Below are 21,993 nucleotides of genomic sequence, written 5' to 3' on the forward strand. Positions count from 1 at the left end.
ATAAAACCACAATGAAACATTGCCTATTTTGCTCTTTTCATGCACAAATTATTCGTTGTTGATCATTCTAAACACATTAATATATTTCTCAACTGATGCTCCCTTTACTTTCCCTTCACAAAACAATTGTGTTTTCAGTATAAATTCACATTAAATGCAATAGTCAATTGTTAGTAGCCCCCTACCGCAAGATGAGTTATAGCCTGGGAAATGAGCAAGCCTTTTTACTTTGTCATTGCACTACTTGGTCAATTTGACGGATTTATTTTTGCCACTAAAATGGATAGGATATGTTCCAACTAAAATGTTGGGGAATTTTTTAGGAGATTTTTTCATCAAAATGGGACCTTAATCAGAGGTTTGAAAATCAAAAATTTCAAGTGTTCCACTTATTGCACAGAGATGGAGGGATTTAGTTTCAATTGACTATTGCATTTTATACAACTGTTAACAAAGAGTCTGTTCATCAATATTAGATTAATGAATGTATTTTACAAACATTAATGTGTCATATAAAATGGGAACAAAGTACAAAATAGTGAAAGAAAGATAAGGTGATGTACTGTACATTACAAAACAGCTTTCTTAGTATTAACCACAACAACAAGAAGGAATGGACTCAAAATTGCATTTACTTATACTTGAAATATAGAAGAACCACATATAATGAAAGCTGTAGCATTGCCTTTTTTTGTTTTTTGTGCCGATATCAACACATTTTTGGTCTTTTTTTAGAAAATGGTCCACATAATTGACTTTCCTGGGTAACTTATCAGTAATTTCTCCACATGGACTGACTACCAATCACACACAATTTCTGAATTAAGCTTAAGAATATCAATATATATATTTCTTTAATTGCATTTTCCTATTTAATTGCATCTGCCATGTGATTTTAGCCCAATAAATTCCTTAATTCCTTATTTAAAACCAAATTATTTCATTTTTAAGAATCATATTTGGAGACATTATAATTGCCTACTCTATTTAGAGGTATAAGAACAAAGATGAGTACCAGTCTTTCAATACAGCTCTGTCATTGGCCAATTTCAAACTTGGAGTTCAGAGTCAGCCAATCACATAATTATAAGAGAAAGTGACTGGTTTCCAAATTTTATAACTTTCAAATCTCGATGAGACAATTAAACACAAGATAAATTTTCAGATGACAACTGTAAATTAATTGTGTTATCAAAGAAAAGCTCATGTCCTAACTATGAAATAGCAAGAACAGAAAAAAATACCACAAAATGAAAATCACAATAATAAAAGAAAGGCAAAAATATAGCATATGATGCAACAGCTGTCATTCAAAAGGGGGAAAAACGGTCAGTAAAGTTTTTCTATTACATTATGTAATAGCTATTATGGAAAAATAGCTATCATAAATTTAACAGAACTTTTAACAATTTTCACAAAAAAGGGTTGGCCAAAACGTTCACAAGACAAGATCTATCATTCTGGCATGATGAATATATGAAAATATTTTAATTCTTGGAATGGCACAACGTCTTATTGGTCCTCTTGGATATGTTAAGTGCAATTTTGTTTAATAGTAAGATTTAAAACAATTCTTTACTTCAAAATCATTTCAGTGGCATTGAATTACACTAAAATTCAGAAAAAATGTGCTTAAAATGTTGTTTGTAAACATGTTTTATTCGTAGAAGAAAAATAACAACTTTAAAAGTTTACCTTAATTACCATTATTTAAAAAGAAAAACATCTAATAAACATTTAAACCTACCAATTTTTTTGTGATATGATTTCTTCTACTTATTACATTTATAATAAACGTCATGCCAGTTTTAACTACATACATCATTTAACTTCATTCCACAAAAAAAAAAAAAAATCAACAGAGGGTCACATAAAAAATTAAACTGCATATAGCATGAAAAACTGTATAAAATGGGGGGAAGATAGAAACAACCACATGATGCATGGGGTTTCACATGATGAAATGTACATCACCTTTTTTGTTGTTCATCCTGTAACCACGGTGATAGCAACATATAAAAAGAAACACCCAGTTATAAAAATACACAAAATAATATAATATATATACACAGCCCTAGCACCACAAAATGAGTTTGTCAGAAAATATACATAATACTAATTAATGGAAACAGTGTTTGGAGGAAATATCTAAACATTTTAAAAAGAATGTGTTTAATTATGGACATTAAAACGTGTACACTACAATTTATAAATAGTGGATTTCTTTTGCAGTTTACTGAAGATTATAACTATACTGCACTATTGTTAACAAAAACTGTATTAAAATTTCAAAATATTTTACTGATGTTGTTTTGATCAATTCCAGTTCCTAGGCATTATTTCTATTCCAAAACGAAATAATCAAGCAATTGTATTTTTGTAACTTCCAGGGTCAAAATTGAATAGCACCATTTTCTGAGGTAAAAATCTAAGTGTGTAAAACACCAGTTTTTGAGGTAAAAATCTTAAAGTGTAAGTTTCCGAGGCAAACATTTTAGAGATAAAGTTTTTATGGTATAAATTAAGGAGTGTTAGTTTTTTTTTGTGGTAAAAAATTAGAAAAAAGTTTCAATTTTTTTTAGAACAAATGAGATAAAATTAAGAGTATAATTTCTGACTTCCAACTAGACATGTTTATATAAGAGCTATATCCTAAACCAATGATTTGCTTACCCATCCAAAATACTGAAAATACAGTAGTTTAAAAACTTTTTATTTAAACCTACTGATAATATTTTTCAGTCTATTTTTGTAAGATATTTTTCAGCCTCTGTTTAAACAAATGGATGACTGTCTAGTGTAAGACAAAGTCATTTTACATTTAAAGTTGAGTAAAATTCAATTTTGTTGCAAAATTTCCAAGTCAGAACAAAACAGGAGGAGAAAAATCAGAAATGCACAATTTGCACAAGATCTCAGGGCTGTAGCATTCATGGTCTCGTAATTTTAACCTCGTTACTTGTCTTTTTATATTACTATTACAGCTTCGATAGATTGCATTTTTGTAGAGCTCGTTAAAATTTTTTTTTACTTACGGTCTCCCATCTGTATCATCCTGTGGTCCCAGATATTTTACATTTCCTGAAGTAAAACATACAGAATATGTACTTACTTTACTAATTATGTAAGGCAGGTAATTCATTGAACAAGTTTGTTCAGCTTTCTAGTTTGCAAGGAAAAAAAATCAACTTAAATTTCAACACTTGTTATTACAAAAGATGTACTTTTAAACTATAACAGATTAAAGTATTACATTGTACATTATTCTTTAAATGTTAATTAATTTCAGACTATTTATCTCCTTTGATTAAAGAAAAAAGACATTTATGAATCACTTTCCAATGCTTGAAAATTTTAAAATACAAGTTAATTTGATATTAAGTCACAGCAAACAAAAGCTGCCCTTAACCTGCTGGCATAGATAGTGATAAGCCTTTGCTACCAGTATTCAGCCAGGCCAGCCTAGAAGAGTCATACCAGTCGGGACCAGGCTTAGTTCAATTTTCATCATGAAAAAAACGGAAACTTAGTAAGTTCAATTAGAAATTCCGCAGATAAAGGATAAAAGGGCACGTTTATACTCATTCAAGTTGATAATATACAGTAAATCAATTTAGTTTAACCTTTCATAGCTAAACTTCTTACATGAACTGGTAAAACTTTTATATTTTTATACACTCCAGTAACAATTTTGACAGTAACAATTTTATGGATGGCATGGTGCTAGCTCAATCAACAGTATAAAAACATGGTCAGATTACATAGAAATGCACAATGTCTTGGCTCTACATTAAGTTGTAACATCAAGAGACAAGGAAAGACAATAACCAGATTTTATTTTTAATTGGTAACGGATTGTTCCAAAAACAGAAGGTGGATGAGACTCCATTTAGGAAATTCAACAGGTTAAAGGTTAAAAGTATTACCATATTTAGTAACTTGTTTCCTACGATCTCTCCGTCGGCTACACATCACAGCAACAACAGCTAGCGTTATGGCAACAACAAGAAAAAGCAGGCCACCAACAATCCCTCCAATCTCTGTCTTAGATAAACCGAAGCCTCCCTCTAGGAAAAAATACAAAATATCTTAGTACACAACAAATAAAATTCCACGTTATTGTTTTTATTTATTCCTCTTTTATATTCTTGTTCTTATAAAATGCTCAACTATTGTCATAGCAACCATGTTAACATGACACAAAAACATCTGAAATCTTAAGACCCCATGCATAAGAGGTCAGTAAAACTAGTATCAGGCTTGTCAAACAAAAGAACCATGTTAGTCCAGAACGCCTTTTCTTCTCAAACAAAAAAGACAAATTTTTTTTTTCTTTAGTACTTGGAACAGATTAAGGGAATACTAAGGCCAACAAGATACATATTCTTTAATAAAAGTTTCCAATAACATAAAAAATTAAGAAATAATGATTATTTAGTTAAAAGGAAACCTAATTTAACTTTTTGAAAACTTCAGCCATACAAATGTTGACTTTATGATGTTAAATATAAACAAAAAAATAAAATCTAATGGTATTTGTTTATATAAAATATCATAAAATAGAAAACTTTGCAGACGGAGAAACAAGATTTTTACTTGTTGGCCTTAGAACATATTTTTTATTTTCTATAATAAAACAAACATAGAGGATCTTTAATGAGAAGAAAATTGCAGTTTTACGTGACACTCAATCAATAATTCAGGATTTTGTTTTCCAATAATAAAACGCTGATCAATTATTGATTTCTTTAAACATCCCAATAAAAGCAGTGCATTATGGGGGTCCTTTAAGCTAATTCACAATTTATATTTGCAAAATGTTCATGTTAGTGCACTATCAGACAAATCTTTATTTCTTCAAATGGCAGTTTTATTTCATTCATCTTTTTCTTCTTTTTTTTCTTCTTTAATTTCTTGTTTTTTTAAAAAAAGGAAAATGTTATAGAAATAAAGATAATGCTATTCTATCTTAAATCTAAAGATAAAAAAAATAAAATAGAATGACTCATTCTATATAATCAAGGCATATCAAGATAGGAGAATGGTTTCAATTAACATGTGCTAGTTACAACAAAGACCATACCGTGCATTTATTAAAAGGAGCAAAGTTTAAACTGCACTATACTGATCTCGTAAAATTATTCAATGACAATTTATTGTCATATCACAACATTAAATAAAATGCTTTAAAGAGACATAAAAACATCTCTTTATAATCAATCTACTTATAAAAAAACAAACATGTTGAACTATCTACAAAACAATTCTAGAATCACAAAATACACCAAAATGAACATTTCTAAGTGTTTTAAAACAGTGAATTTGACATGACATGGCAGGAATTTGTTTCAAATTTAAGTACACACACTGTTCTGAACCTGTACCCTGCTGGAATGGAAGGCAATTAGCCTTTGCTGCCAGTTTAGAGCCAGGCCAGCCTATACTGCCAGGATCTTTTATTGTTTGTGAGTAGCTCAATTTTTTTTAATCCCTATAACCTTAAATTGAACTGTTCCAAATTCAAAGTAGGTCCAGTACACAAAGTCACCCAGCCCAGGATTAAATTATACCAGTTTAAGTCTCGAGCGAACAGAAATTGTGTACAAGGACACAACAATTCAACCAATCAAACACGATTATTTGCTGTTGTATTCGTGTACAACTTCCTTCCAATTTATTTCAACTGCTCCCCTTAAATATTGGAATACATAACTGGAAACTGTAATAATGATATACTGTATGTTGCGTACTTCAACATGTATGTTTTTATATTTGGCATTCTTAGTGACGAAGTGAGCTTTGGGATGTTCTATATTAAAGGGCAAAGTTTCTTGAAGGCAGTGTAGCATTTTTATGACCAAATTTTGTTATGTTTGAACAAAAACACTGAGAAAGGAAGAAATTTCTGACAAGGAACTTGGAACGAAGAATTGCACCTTAAGATTATACTTCCATTTATAATCACTGCTTAAGTCTCAAAGAAATCATTATTTAAAACTAAATGTAAACAAATATCTGAAATTCAAATATAGATGCAAAAATAAATGCATGCAAAATGAAGATCATAAGAGTTGTAAAATTGTAAAATAAAATGTTGTCATGGTAACAAAGAAACAAAAATATTTGTGATGTAGATATGGAAAAGATTCTGCTTTATCAAATGGCCATAAAGATCATAGAATAGTTACTGATGTGACTGTGGAAGAAACCATTTTTTAATGATTATTTGAAGCACTTAAGCTTTAATCTGATGAAATCAACCTTTGCCACCTGTATACATGTTGAGCCAGGCCAGCATGCATATCCATACTGTCTGACCAAGCTCAATGGCAGCTCAATTTTTTGTATTTTCACATTGACATCCCTTACACTTTGAATGGACTGTTCCAAATTCAAAGTCGGAAAAGTCCATTTAAAAAATTCAGCAAGTTAAGGGTTAAAATTCTTATACCTGTGCTAGTGGTAACAATAGTTTGGCTATACCACAAGTACAAGGAAAGACATGTGTATCTTTAACTGTTTAAAGATGCAACAGTTAATATCGGTAAAAGTAAGTCCTTTATACTTCGGGCTTAGTAATAATAATGATAAAAATAAAATCTTTATTTGCAGGAAAAATTAAATACTGCATGAGGATCATCCTATAGTATTTTGATATTAACATCCCTTATAGAAGCTGTTGTCTGAAGAAGACAGGCTTACATACCTATCATACAAGTTTAACATGGGTAAAGGTCAAAGTATCATAAAAATTCAACAAAAAATTTGCGGCCTTTTACTGACAGTGCAGAATCTTGTCCATCAGTGTAAAAAGTACGATAGAATTACAGATAGAAATTGTACCAGTAGAGTCAGTAGAGAAATCATTAATGCTGCTTTTAGGGTCTATCACAGTAGCTGAAAGTTAACAATGAAACAAATATAAGACTTAAGGTAGTCATATTGTAATGTTTTCCCGCAAAAAATTCTCACATCGGCCATGCATACCTAATTGGTCATTTCCGGAACTTTATTTTTTCAAAATCTTGGGCATAGGATTATTTACAATCTCTCATCCTTTATCGATATGTACTAAATTACGGTTATCAACGGTAAAAAATTATTGAATACCGAAGATTGTGAAAAATAACGTTCTGGAAATAACCGATTAATTACGATATATGCCAATGTTAGAAATTTTTAAGTGGGAAAGCATTACAGTAAAACTACCTAATGATACATAGGTGTGGGTTTGATATAAGTTCAAACATTCATAAGGTAAATCATTCAATTAAAGAAATGTCCAAGCTTCATGCCTCCATATAAATAATGTTGGTTTTTTCCTACAAAAATCTTGAAGGATATAAAAATCAAGAGCTGTTTGTAATAAAGTGCGCTCAACTATTCTCAGTGGCTGACTATAAGAAAAGGGCATTACTCTGTAAAATTTTAACTGAGAGTTATTTGGACCTATGCCCATCATGTTAAATTATCAAAGTGAAAAAAATTTCAACCCATTCCCTTCAGTACTTTTAGATATACCAACTTGCCATCAAAAACTTAACCAAGTGTGTCAGTGATGCCGACACCAACGCATATTTAGTGCAATAGCTTTCCCTATTCTTTTAGAAGTTGAGCTAAAGATATATGTGGATATCCTCTATAAACTTGCAATGCAGCTGCATGTAATTTTATTGTGGATTCATCAATTTTTGTAGATAATGAGTCGGAAATAAATGTCAAAACCATTACATGCAACTTCTTAGATTAATGACTTTATATTAAGATTAAGATTTAGATTAATATGAAATAACTGTTAGCATATACATGTAATACATCTTCACATGCAATAAAAACATGGAAGCTTTGCACTAAGTCTTTATAAAATTAATTATATTTCTTTAAGGTATTCTAAACTAAGTTAGATTTAAACTATAACAATCCCCTCAATTTTTCATCTCTTGAACGATAACAGACCCTACTGAGAATGTCTGCAAGCCACTATATTGGTATTTTCTCAAAAAATGATGTCATGTTGGCAAACACCCTCTCATGTGACTGCAATGAACTATAGCTAGGTATCACCAAAAAAACAAAAACAACTTTGATAGAAGAGAAGAGAGACTTTGTTTCATTTCAATATTATTCCAAAATTATTTGACCAACTGATGAACATTAGTAATATTTAACATAACAAAGAGTATCAAGAGTTTTACCTTCTGGAACCTGGAGGCTGACGATTTCACTCGGATCACTAACTGCCAGCACACCGAATGAATAAACTCGAAAACTATGTGGCTGTCCTTTTTCAACAGAGTCAAACGTATACGAAGTTTTGTCTGCTTTGAATATCTCTGTCTTTACCCAGCCATTGCCGACATTGTATTCTACCATGTAGCGGAATATAGGGACAGGGGACTGAGCTGGTCGATTCCACGAGACAATGATTTTATCGTCTTTTAATACCAACGTTACATTGGCTGGAGTGGCGGGCTTTGGTCCTACAATAAAACATCATACATATACTTTGTAAAATAAAATAATCAAATTATAATATTATAAAATATTTTGTGAAATAATAACAAATCATAACTTTTACTTCAAAATTACATACTATACTTTGTAGAAGAAAGGAACTCCATAGAGTTTCAAAAGCCTAAAAACATAAAAATTTAAAAAATTTCATAGTTCAGCTAGGGCACTTAGGGCAGAAAGATATGCAAAAGATAACTACCAGTAAGATATATACTTGAAAATTATTAGAAAATTGTGTTTTTTTGCTATTCATAGCCCGATTTGAGTGAAATACGTCCCAATGCTTTTCTATTTTGAGTTATTTTTCACAATTTGAGTAACTATTCTGAAAAATCAGAGTGAACAAAATATGAATGATCTTAAATTTGAGAGTTATTGGTCTAGACCTACATCAATTTCAATGTTAATCTCGAAAAAATATTTCCTGTCATGTCAAAAAATCTTAGTGAAAAGTCCCTTTAAGTAAAATTAATATTGTGATTCTTTAATAATGAAAATCAAAGTGGAGATTTAATCACAAGTTCCTCATAATGTTAAAATTGTTTCAAACAAAATCATGCACATTGGTTACTAAGAGCTACCAATCACTGGTAAGCTAACTAGCTAGTTTTTCTAAAACATGAAAAATAAAAAAAATGCCACATTTACGGAAAGAAAATACATACCTAACTATGTCACAGATATTACCATGAATAAATTATATTCTTTTGCAGACTCATGATATAAAGCACATATAATTATGAACATTTAAGTTTACTTTTGTAAGGTTGACCAAGAGACAGTTTTGTAGATTCAATCTTTTCGAGGAAGACAAAACTATTTCCAGAAAAAACCTTATCACTTTATCGCAGCATGCCTCCAGATTCATGCCCAATATTCCAGAAAACTTTGAAAATGTTTTTTATAAGGAAAATATTGAGAAGTGAACAAGAAAGTAATTTAAACATTGTGCAAGGCCCTTACAATGTAAATAACCAAAAGGAGGTAAAAATATGCAAAAATACTCTAAAATTGCACATAACAAGTACATTTTGTAAATTATTACTTGAATCTTGCATCTTTTTATTAATCTTAAAATCTCTGTACATTTTCCTAAAGTTTGATTCCCTCGAGATATTTTGATTATTCTGGAGGCATGCAGGTTGTTAAATCACAGTAACAATGTTAAGTTTAAACAGTGACTTTCAAGGTTAACTTTCAGAAGATGTCACCCTATGTGTACCATCAAGAAATATTTGACAAGAGAATACCTCATGCACACCCGAGTAGACCCACTGATGTTCCGTAACCTAGCTGGATAGCTTCCTCACTTGAAAGTCCCTGGTGGGATTCAAACCCACAGTGATGAGTGGCAAGTGGTGTGGCAACCTTAACCACTAGGCCATAGACACCCCTGCCAAATTCTATACAACTGAGATAGACAGTAACCTTAATCTACTATTAAATCTGTTATTAAATGGACTTGTCCAGCTTGCATTTTGGAACTGTCCAACATAAGTTTCTGGGGATGTCAGGATGAAAATTTGAAGTTAGTCAGCCAACAGTGTAGAGCCTAGTCAGATAGCACAGATGTGAAGGCTGGCCTGGCTCTATACTTGTGACAAAGGCTTATCACTTTAGGTTCCAGCAGGGATAAGGGTCAACCACACAGATTCACGATACTTTATTGGCTTACCATGAGGTTTAACAATTGGAGGGAAATAAGTGCTCCCTGACTCGTCAACTGGAGGGTAGTCTGCTTTACCATCTACATAACCTGAAATATAAACACACTTAAAATTGTGAGACATTATATTGCTTCATGTTAAGTTTATGGTATATGCTTTCTTTTCTACTTTTTTATTTATTTTTTTTTTGCTCAGTTGCACTAACACAGTATAGGTCATATGATGACTTTCCAGCTTTACTGGTGGAGTAGGGCCTCAGGTACCACTTCGTGCATTTTTTTAGGCACGACGGGCACCTGAGTAGAACCACCAATGTTCCGTAAGTTGACTTTATACATAACAATTAGTAATTCAAGAGAGCTGTGAAACAGAAAGTAAGCTTGTCAAATAAACAACACCATAAAAGCCTGTGATTTTTTCAAACATTTCGAGAATTACTAAAAGCCCCAGCTTGGGACTGATGTTATTAATTTTGTTCTTTTATCTTCTGTATGACTGTATACATTTTTCAATCAATCCACTTTGACATGGACCCATGAAACACATACATTTAATGCAGTACCTTTCCTTTACTGCAACCATTATTTTGGAAGTTTAGATTTGATGTTAAATGGCACATAAATACATTGTATGTATTTCTCAAAACTCATAACATGTAACATACAATATTGAAAACAAAAATGAGTTATGAGGTATTGGAATACGACTTCCCATTTCACAACTCTTTGATAATCATAGTAACATAATAAATGATGTGAACAACTGAAAAGCGTATGCTAGATTTATACATTTTATATGTTCTCTTGTATAAATATAAATCGTTTTGATATCAAATTAAAACAAGAGCATCACATGCTGAGAAAATGCCCGCCTGTTAAGGGCTCTAGAGTGTTATGAATGTTATGTAAATCACTTCTCAATAAGATTGATTATTTTGTGATTGTAAAAGATTAAGATAATAAGTATTTATTCAAAAGTTTAATCATATTCCATGAGAAACAAGAGCTGTCCGTAAGACAGCGCGCTCGACTTTTTTATTGCTTGCCAATAAAAAAAGTTTTTGCAGTAAAAGGCAATACAAGAATCTCTGTATCTTTTAAAGTGAACAAATGCCATGAGCAAATCTTGACAGAGATTTACCTTCTCTTGCGTACAGATGGGTGGTAATGATGTGAAATAGCATTAAAAGTTCAAAGCAATATCTCAAAGGGTTAAGGCAATAAGTGGATTTTACCCATATTCAATGTATTTTCTAAGTCAAAAAGGGGCATAATTCTGTCAAAAACCTTGACAGAGTTATGTCCTCTTGTCTGTTGATGAAGGTCGTGATGGTAAACAATATGGTCAGTTTCAAAGCAATACCTCCAATGTTTTGAAATAAAGTGAGGTGGTACAAAAAACTTAACCAAGCTCAATACACTTTCTAAGTCAAAAAAGGGCCATAATTCTGTCAAAAACCTTGACAGAGTTATGTACTCTTGTCTGTAGATGGAGGTTATGATGGTGAACAAGTATGGTAAGTTTCAAAGCCATACTTGTAATACTTCTGAAATAAAGTGGGGTGGTACGAAAAACTTAACCAAGGGTGTGACGCCAACGCCGACGCCGGGGCGAGTAGGATAGCTCCCCTTTTCATAGAAAAGTCGAGCTAAAAAGGGGAATCACTCAAGAAATACTGATCTACAGATCTCCCACAATAACTATTGTAGTTACTGGATGATTATTATATCTAGCATTTACTTTTAGTACTGTATCATAAATAATATAATAACAAATAAGAATTTATTGCAATTGCAATTTCTAAAATAATATGAAATTGTTGTTATTTACAAATTGCCCAATCTAACAACATGCTTTGTATCTTATCTCATCAAATTTTCTATGATTTTATTAGTTACTCTAAAAGCAAACTGATACAAAATGTTAATACCACAAGTTAGAAGAACAAAACTATCTTAATTCTTAAAATAATATTAATTCTATCAAAAAATATAAAAAAATAATATTTCAACATGCAATATTTCTTTTATGTAAAAGAAAATCTTTTAATCTCTTTCAATTTAATTTTATTAACAATTAATACTTTTGTTTTGTAAATAAACACTTCTAAATACAAAATGAAGAAACAATAAAAATCAAAGTTACTAGGTACATGACAACAAAGCACCATTTACATTTCAGGAGAAAATGATAAAATACATGTATGCTCCACAATAAAAAATAAAATATTCATAATCAGTAAAAACAAAAATCACTTATTACATAGATAAGTTACATAGGTAAGCTTATTAACAGTTTAATTTAATTCAGGATATCCAATCAATCAAATATAATAGTGAACACATTACAAATTGTTTTTTTGTTTTTTTTGTCACACACAAAACTGTTTAGGTCATATGGCAACCTTCCTGCTCAACTGATATGGAGGGAGGAAAGATCTATGGTGCACACTTTTGCCTGATAATGCATAAAGGGACCTCTAAAATTCCCTCCACCTCTTAAATCAATTGACCCAAATAACCTAGCCTTGTAAATCCAATTTTCTGTCAATAAGGTTAGCAATGTTCAGAAAAATTCAAAAGTTTCAATTCAACACTGAAATGTTGCAATAGCCTTGAGTTACATAATATTTACACATCAAACCAAAATTATAATCGCAATTATTTTGACAGCGAGACGTAACAATTGCCTGGAGTTTTGTTGTTGTTGCCTAGAGTTACTTAAGTTTTACATGTACAAGTTTTACCTCATTATAACAACATCTATATTGAAGCGTTGGACACCTTGAAACCGACATGTTTCAATTCCATTTCAAATTACAGGGTTTTGTCTTTGCCTCTAAAAATGTATATAAAATGTTTATTGTTTTTGACTTATGACAAATAACACACAAAAACTGGAAAGTATCAATACAACAGAGGCCATACAAATCTTAACAATTTTTTTGTTCATTTTTGATTTTTCCCATACTGTAAACAGTTTTATCACAACATCAGAAAATTTTCAAAAGCAGGACAAGTAAAAACAAGATTGCATTTGAGAAAAATGCTATGCCACCGCATTAATACCTAAGCTCTAGGCCTTTTGGGCATTTACAAGAAGTATTTTTAAGTTTTTGAAGCCACCTTGTATCAATGATTTTTTTTTTACTATATGGAAAATTCAATGACCCCCGGGGCGGGGCAATTTTGACCCCAGGGTGCTACTACACAACATGCAATATCTAACCTCTAGCATTTGTCAAATTGCTAGAAGAAATTTTTTTGCTCTAGGCCTTTTGGGTAACAATCTGGGGTAGAGGTCTACAACACAATGTATGCTCTAGGCCTTTGGTCTTTACAAGTAATTTTTTACTATATGTACATATAGTGAAAAATCAATGACCCCCCGGGCGGGGCCGATTTTGACCCTAGGGCTATAATTTGAACAATCTTGGTAGAGGTCTACCAGGCAATGCCTTATGCAAAATATCTAAGCTCTAGGCTATTTGGGTCTTTACAATAAGGTATTTTAAGTTTTTACGCTATATGTACATATAGTGAAAATCAATGACCCCGGGGCAGGGCCGATTTTGACCCCAGGGCTATAATTTGAACAATCTTGGTAGAGGTCTACCAGACAATGCCTTATGCAAAATATCTAAGCTCTAGGCCTTTTGGGTCTTTACAAGAAGATTTTTTAAATTTATTCTTATAATTCCTTTTGGTTGCCATGGCAACCAGATTTCTGCATGGAATGAAATTCTTTGAACAACTTTGGAAGCCCTTCACCCAAGGATCAATCCTGCCAAGTTTGGTTGAAATTGGACTATTGGTTTTTTTCACAAGAAGATTTTTTACGTTCAATATATAATCTATATAACAATGACCCGGGGCGGGGCCGATTTTGACCCCAGGGCTATAATTTGAACAATGTTGGTAGAGGTCTTACCAGACAATGCCTTATGCAAAATATCTAAGCTCTAGGCTATTTGGGTCTTTACAATAAGGTATTTTAAGTTTTTACTATATGTACATATAGTGAAAATCAATGACCCCGGGGCGGGGCCGATTTTGACCCCAGGGCTATAATTTTGAACAATCTTGGTAGAGGTCTACCAGACAATGCCTTATGCAAAATATCTAAGCTCTAGGCCTTTTGGGTCTTTACAAGAAGATTTTTTAAATTTGTTCTTATAATTCCTTTTGGTTGCCATGGCAACCAGATTTCTGCATGGAATGAAATTCTTTGAACAACTTTGGAAGCCCTTCACCCAAGGATCAATCCTGCCAAGTTTGGTTGAAATTGGACAAGTGGTTTTTCACAAGAAGATTTTTTAAGTTCACTATATAATCTATATAACACACACACACACACACACACACACAAACAAACACACACACACACAGGTGAATCGCTATATGCCACCGCATCGCAGATGCTGCGGTGGCATAAAAAACAACCCACGGTACTGTAATTGTCTATTTCCAATTTAATATATCTAATCTGGAGAAAATGGCAGTTCAGTTGAATAAATTCAATTGTAAAAGTATAACCAAACCCTTGTTGACTATTTATAAACATATATGTTAATTCAATAAGACATATCTACTCCCTACGGTATCAAATCAGGACATGACTGTCTGGATATTAAATGTATTAATCCTCAGGGTACCGACTACCGCGTTAACGTGATACTGTCGAAATTGTGCTCATTAAATCTTATTACCTAATTCAAATTTTTTTTCCTCTCAATATTCCACATACATTCTAGCTAGTGAGTGAAGTAAACATTGACAAAATTGGACCACAAATAGTTGACTGTTTTGTCTTCTATTCAAGAGACTATCCTGTTGGAAGTTTGTTTCCAACTCTTTTGACATAAAAAAGAAACTGCCAGCAGCACAGTTTTTTGACATGGAAAAACAAACTGTCAACAGGACAGTCTTGGCATAGAATATAAACTGGAAAACATTGACATAGAAAAACACAGTGTGAAATTGTTCTAAAAGACATGACGTTTATAAATTTGTTTCATTGTCCACATCCTAGGGTTTAAATTAATAGAGGTTTAACAATAGTCAAGAAAGATTTAATACTACTGAACAAAAGTATGGGTAGAAGTTGTCAACAATCCCAAAAACATTAAATTTAGCTTTTTTTTTTGCTTTTATGAAAAGCCTGAAATTCAGAAATAGTCCTGAAAACTTGTACCCATGCAATACACATAGCTATAAACACCAATAAATGGCTGCGCAGGCTAGACCTATACATTGAGCACCGGACAGCTTACATCAACTGCAAATAAATTTTTTTATAGCCAGGCAAAAAACAACAATAAATAAATTTGTCACAAAATAAAAGAAATAAAAAAAAATATTTAAAATATATAATTAACAGAGATAAATGGGTCAAATAACGTAAAAACTCAAATATCGAAGATAGATTTTTTTATATAAATAACATGCATATCTACGTAGAAACTGTGAAAGTCAGTTTAATGAAAATGGTAAAGCAACCACTCAGGCATAATAATAATGTATTTAAAATGCTTTAGTTCGAAATGCAATTATTCATGTTAAACATCGTTTACTTTTGAATTATGATAGCTTATAAAAAATCAAGTAGTATAAATGTTTTTTGAGTTTGTTTTAATCTGTGAATTCAGTCATCATTGTAGCTTTTTTTATTCTAATATTCATAGAGACTGCGAGTTGATGACAAAATTGAGTATTACTCATGGACCCTTCAAACAATTATTAAAATTTTCTGAGACAAAAAAATGTGAAAATGTGCAAAATTCAATAAGCTTGTTATGCATGTAATTGTGACATCAAACAACAACAACGAAAAAAATTTATGTTTCACAGTTTCAACAGAAGATCTATATAAATTCATATAAAGGATAAAAGTTGTAGGAAAGAGATGATGGAGAGACAAGGGGGAGACGGTAAGAAGGTGTAGTTATTGGTACCAGAGGATTTCTGAGTAGAATGGTCCTTGTCTGAAACATAACAAAAAAGCTGCAAATATAAGCCTCTCATAACTCTACGTTAATTATCACATGCATCATTCAAATTAGAGCGCCAAACGTCAGGCACCCTATGATGTATATATCCGTATATAGAAAAAAAAAGTATGTATTATCAAAGAAAATGGTTGCTTCATAGTATGCGTTTTGATTGTGATGCAGATTTTAATTATTATAAATGCAGGACGTAGCCAGCATCATTCTCTAACACTTGCGATCAAAATTTATGCTATCAAAATTTATGCTTAACCACATAAATTTTAGTATTTCACTAGTCTGCAAATATAATGACACTAAAATTATCATTTAATTCACTGAGGGCTGAGATACTTGGATTTGGTACAAATCGTTACCAAAAAAAATAAAAATAGTAAGATAAAAGGTTCCCATACGGGTGGAAATGAATGAAAATTGTTATTAATTGGTCTAGACTAGAACTTTTTGTTCTCAAATTTGTCCTAATTCTGATATACTGTTTAATAAATACTTCTCCATATTTCAACTGCTAATTTACTTTGCAGATGCACATAATTGTCTAATTTTTTAACTTTTATTAGCAGCAAGTGCACTAATTGAAACAAGATGATAAAATGTTAGAAAACAATGTGAAAGCATATAAACACTAAGTGATCTTAACATTAGTTAAACAATGCTGGTGAAGGTGCTTCGTAGCTTGAAAATTTAGATTAAACTAGGTAAAAAACAAAGCATTATTATGTAATAAATCATAAGAAACTATGATGCCAAAAAAAATAGTACTTTTATTTTCAGAAAAATAATTAGGAGAATAAAGAGCTGCCAGCTGTACATTGTGCTTGAGTATTTCTCAGTGCTTGACAGCAAGTGAAAGCCTCGACAAAGCAGAAATTTTCTAAGTGGGGGTGCATGTAATAATAAATTTAGTAAAAAATCAATGATAAATGTATGGATCTTTTGGAGTGGTCTAACTAGAATCATAAAAGTACACAATAAATCCATCAAATTCTATACAAAAGTTATGAGTCTTTGACGGTGACCTACTATAATGTTCTCAAGGACACAAGCTTCAAGTGTAAACCTTCCATACTTGTAGTTCTATGTTATCCTATTACCAGTTATTTTACAAAGAGGGTATAATTTGTTCAAAATTCATGCTAGAGTTATTGAGTCTTGAACATTAACCAACAATTATGATGCCAAAATCCATGGGTGGAGTTGAAATTGAATACTTTCTGCAAATGAGATACAGAAACAAAAGTACACTCCCGGATAAGAGGTGCTTATAAAATAATTTAAAACTGAATGTATGCATGAGAATGTATTAACTTATCAATTTTGTATACATCAGATATGATCTGTCACACTTTGCTAGGACATACATGTATTACGATTCAGTTAATTATCAAGATAAAGAGATTAGAATTGACGATATACCATACCTTTTGTACGAGCTTGTACAACAGCACTAGTGCTGGACTCTCCGCTACCCAACATGTTCCTTGAGGCTACCTTAAACTCGTACAGGGTATCAGGTTCGAGTCTGTATATGGTGAATCGAGTTGCGTTCTGTGGCTCGACCCTCATTGTCTGCCATTTACTGGGGTTACCATTGATTAAAGATCTATACCTGCAATTACAATTAAATTCAAATAATTTTATAATTTAACAATATCAAAAATTCAGATTTTTAGATTTGAAAGAAAGAAAATACTTGAAATAAAATAACAGACAGAAATATTTTGTGCTGAAGAAAATGCTGTTTTATTATCTTTAAGCTTGCATTCGAATGATCTTGAACTTTATTGCAAACTGTCAAATGCAATCAAAAGGGGAGCAGTGGCCAGGTGATTAAAATGTCTGCTTTTCAACCATAGTATTATCAATCCTTCTGACATCTCAACCATGTTTATTTATTATTACATCAGTACTGTTTAGTTCCACAAAGCAATCTCTTAAGTGGTTAAAATCCTCACAATCAAGCTTACGTAAGTAATGTTGATTTTGATTATTCACAATGGCAAAGGGATATTATAATGAAATTTTGGAAGCAGATTAGTCAATGGTTTGGAGCTTTGTCAGACTGCAAGAGATGAGCAAGCTGGCATGGCTCTATACTGTTAGCAAAGATTTTGCAGTTTTGTTTGCTTCAACCTTTGCAAATGCACTTTGTAGGGCAATAACACTTTTTTTTACATAAAAGGTTTCATAGACCTTCATCATGCAAGTCATTATAAATTGTACTTCACAAGAGCAACACAGCTCAGCAACAAACAGTCCTTGATGTGTTTTTTAAAATGTTTTGTTCTGAACAGGTTGTACATTAGGTTTTACAAATTTACATCTCAAAGAAAGTCTTAAAACATACACTGCACTGCAACATAAATCTTTCTTAAACTATATTTAATCACCAAACTATAGTTGTGATAAAGAAAAGTTAACAATACCATATAACAAAGTTTTGTGGTGTAGAACTGTATGAAGCAATCCATGTCAACGTGGCATAGAACACATCTGTATGTACTGTTACATTGTACGGTGCATGTGGAGTTGTGTCTGAAATAATAAATAAAACACACATAATGTACATATTTCTCATATAAAATCTTCAAAAATTTACATTTTCAACTAGGACTCATATTTCCTTTATATATGTATTTGAATATAATATAAACATATTTTTAATCAGTTATACAAATTTATATTAGTTTGATTCGGTATTACCTTACTGAAACACTCTAAAATTTGTTCTGAAACCAAACAGTACTAAGCAAAGAATTTAAAGTTTCTTGCTCAAGAAACAACAGGTTGCCCCCCCCCCCCACACACACACACACTGGGTCTAACCCCCCACACACACACACACTGGGTCTAACCCCCCCCACACACACACTGGGTCTAACCCCCCCACACACACACACACACTGGGTCTAAACCCACACATCTAGCAATCCTTAGATTACTAGTCTGACATGTTAACCACTTGGCCACACCATTTCTCATATTTTAAATTAACCCTTAATATGCTGGAACCAAAGTTCATTAGTCTTCATGGCCACCAGTATACAGTTAGGCTAGTTTACTGTTGGCAGCTCACTTTTTGTATCTTGATTTTGAAATCCCTTAAACTTTGAATGGACTATTCCTAATTCAAATCTGGGTAAATCCATAACACATTTTCAGCATATTAAGGGTTAAGTTACAAAAGGAAATTAATATCAATATTTTTCAGCGTTGCATATGATTATAATCATATCTATGTTTATATGGAAACTCCTTAAAATAACAAATGACAGAACCAAAGCAGTGCAATTTATTATATAAGTAGATCAAGGAATGTAAAGGTTATATGGTCGTATATAAAGTAAAGTATCACATTCATGAAGATCAAGTAATGTAAAGGTTATATGGTCTTATATAAGTAAAGTATCACATTCATGAAGATCAAGTAATGTAAAGGTTATATGGTCTTATATAAAGTAAAGTATCACATTCATGAAGATCAAGTAATGTAAAGGTTATATGGTCTTATATAATGTAAAGTATCACATTCATGAAGATCAAATAATGTAAAGGTTATATGGTCTTATATAAAGTAAAGTATCACATTCATGAAGATCAAATAATGTAAAGGTTATATGGTCTTATATAAAGTAAAGTATCACATCCATTTCATAAGGATTCTTATACACAAAATACAATAAATACATGCATGTTTATATGAGTGTATTAATACAAATAAACCCTTACAATAATTTCAACATTCAAGTTTTGCCCATGCTTCAATTATTATAAAAGCTAAACCAGTTCGCAGATTCGTTCAATTTGGCCATATTTTAAACACTTCAATTTTATTCATAATTTTATTAATTTGATACTGAAATCTCTAACATTCATATCTCCAAATTCTGAGCAGAGCAAGTTTTTTACACAAAGAAAGCATTGTAACATTAATAACAATATTAGGTGCTGAAATACCTTGCTAAAAATACACAAAAAATAGCAAATAATTTGAAATACTATACTGCGTAAATTTTGTACTTATTACTTGCTTTGAAAAAAGCTGATAAGCATTCTTTTTTACATTACACTTTATAAATCACTACCAATGATAAAAACTATCATTACTAAACAGCTTGACACAAACCAGGCTAGCTTTGCAGTCTGACACAAGTCACGTTGGCATGTACATCCTTATAGCCTGACATAATCGGCAAGTCTGCACATCTTGCATTCTGTCACAAACAAGGCTAGCCTTTATATCCTCACAGTTTTGACATAAGTTAGGATAGGCTATATACATTATTGCTGCCTGACACAAGTCATACTGGTCTGTATATTGTTGCAGCCTTTATACAAACCAAGCTAGCCTGTACAGCCTTGCTTCCTGACATATTTTTTTTAGACAGGCTAACCTGTACATCATTGCAGCCTGATATAAGACAGGTTTACTTGTACAGCCTTGCTTCCTGACATAAGACAGGTTTACTTGTACAGCCTTGCTTCCTGACATAAGACAGGTTTACTTGTACAGCCTTGCTACCTGACATAAGACAGGTTTACTTGTACAGCCTTGCTACCTGACATAAGACAGGTTTACTTGTACAGCCTTGCTTCCTGACATAAGACAGGTTTACTTGTACAGCCTTGCTACCTGACATAAGACAGGTTTACTTGTACAGCCTTGCTACCTGACATAAGACAGGTTTACCTGTATATTCCTGCAGCCTGACATATATCTATACTGCTGACTATTTACAACTTCAATATTATACTGAATTCCCTTCACAATGTTCTAGATTCAACCAAGGATGAGTGCAATTCACCATTTATTATGATAACTATGGGTTGAAATGATTGAACCCCAACATGTAACATTTTTTATGACATGTACGTATTTGTATATAAATATTACAAATGTATTGCCTTGCAATGCATTAAGTATAATTATCATCACATAAGAAGACCACCTTCTAATTAATTCAGCATGATGTAATGCATTTATTTGTCATTACTACCTAATCTAGATACACTTTAAAATTAATTAATTGCTCTTATCAAGTTGTCAAGATTAAAACTAAGCAATTTATTTCAAAACATGCTTGAAAAATGTGAGGAAAAATATGTGAAAAATTGTAGAGTTATAAATCTGTGTCAAATATTTCACTTCTACAGTATACAACAATATGTTTCTTATATCTGATACAAATTTCCTTAACAAAAAACCCACTCAACAACTAAATTAATTTTACCATGACTCTAATAATTGTAACATTTTATAGAATACCAACAGGGATATACACCTATGCAATTGATTCTGCAAATGAACTTAGTCTGATAACATCCTTTACTGATGGCCTATTATTTAAATATTATTCAAAACTGTAAAACTGAAGAAAAATATTTCTTGTTTTAACCCCTTAAACATAAGTGGATTATTCCAAATTGAAAGTAATGCAAGTCTACTATTTGAATAAATCATCTGTCTAACACTACGCTTTAACAATTATACCTTGCTTTTTGCCTTCAACGATGAAATTTTTTCTCAAAACAGTTTAACCTGTGTATTATGATCAATACTGGGACAGGAAGGAAATTCTTTGTTGAGACGGTATTTTAATACTATTACTAATGAAAAAATATGATTCAAAACTGTGCATATTTTCTATATGTGGCCTTAAGGACATGTCTGACTGTTACATCCACCAGACATCCCTTTTTCATGTATGATGAGTCCATTCTATTACTGACAAGCTTTCCATGTTTACTTATAAATCTATCTGACATAATATCCTTGTTTTAGACATATTTCTCATTTCTCACCAA

General features: G+C 31.7%; 1 protein-coding gene across 7 annotated transcripts in view; it reads right to left on the minus strand.

The window, feature by feature from the left end:
- The window catches only part of LOC132745946 (uncharacterized), a 266,554-nt gene that overhangs the window by 14,154 nt on the left and 230,407 nt on the right, over positions 1-21,993 (minus strand). For 5 of the 7 annotated variants that reach the window (XM_060734964.1, XM_060734968.1, XM_060734967.1 and 2 more), the window contains 8 exons: positions 18,615-18,723; positions 17,610-17,797; positions 16,135-16,164; positions 10,190-10,270; positions 8,196-8,480; positions 6,844-6,897; positions 3,927-4,067; positions 3,036-3,081 (listed from right to left, as the gene is read on the minus strand). In XM_060734964.1, the coding sequence (XP_060590947.1) occupies positions 3,036-3,081; positions 3,927-4,067; positions 6,844-6,897; positions 8,196-8,480; positions 10,190-10,270; positions 16,135-16,164; positions 17,610-17,797; positions 18,615-18,723 (934 nt within the window). The remainder of the gene's footprint in view (positions 1-3,035; positions 3,082-3,926; positions 4,068-6,843; positions 6,898-8,195; positions 8,481-10,189; positions 10,271-16,134; positions 16,165-17,609; positions 17,798-18,614; positions 18,724-21,993) is intronic. The other 2 variants (XM_060734965.1, XM_060734966.1) reach the window with 2 other exon arrangements.

This window comes from Ruditapes philippinarum, unplaced genomic scaffold, assembly GCF_026571515.1.
Source record: "Ruditapes philippinarum isolate M1 unplaced genomic scaffold, ASM2657151v2 ctg878_1_1_1_1, whole genome shotgun sequence".
In the NCBI taxonomy this organism is placed as follows: Eukaryota; Metazoa; Mollusca; class Bivalvia; order Venerida; family Veneridae; genus Ruditapes; species Ruditapes philippinarum.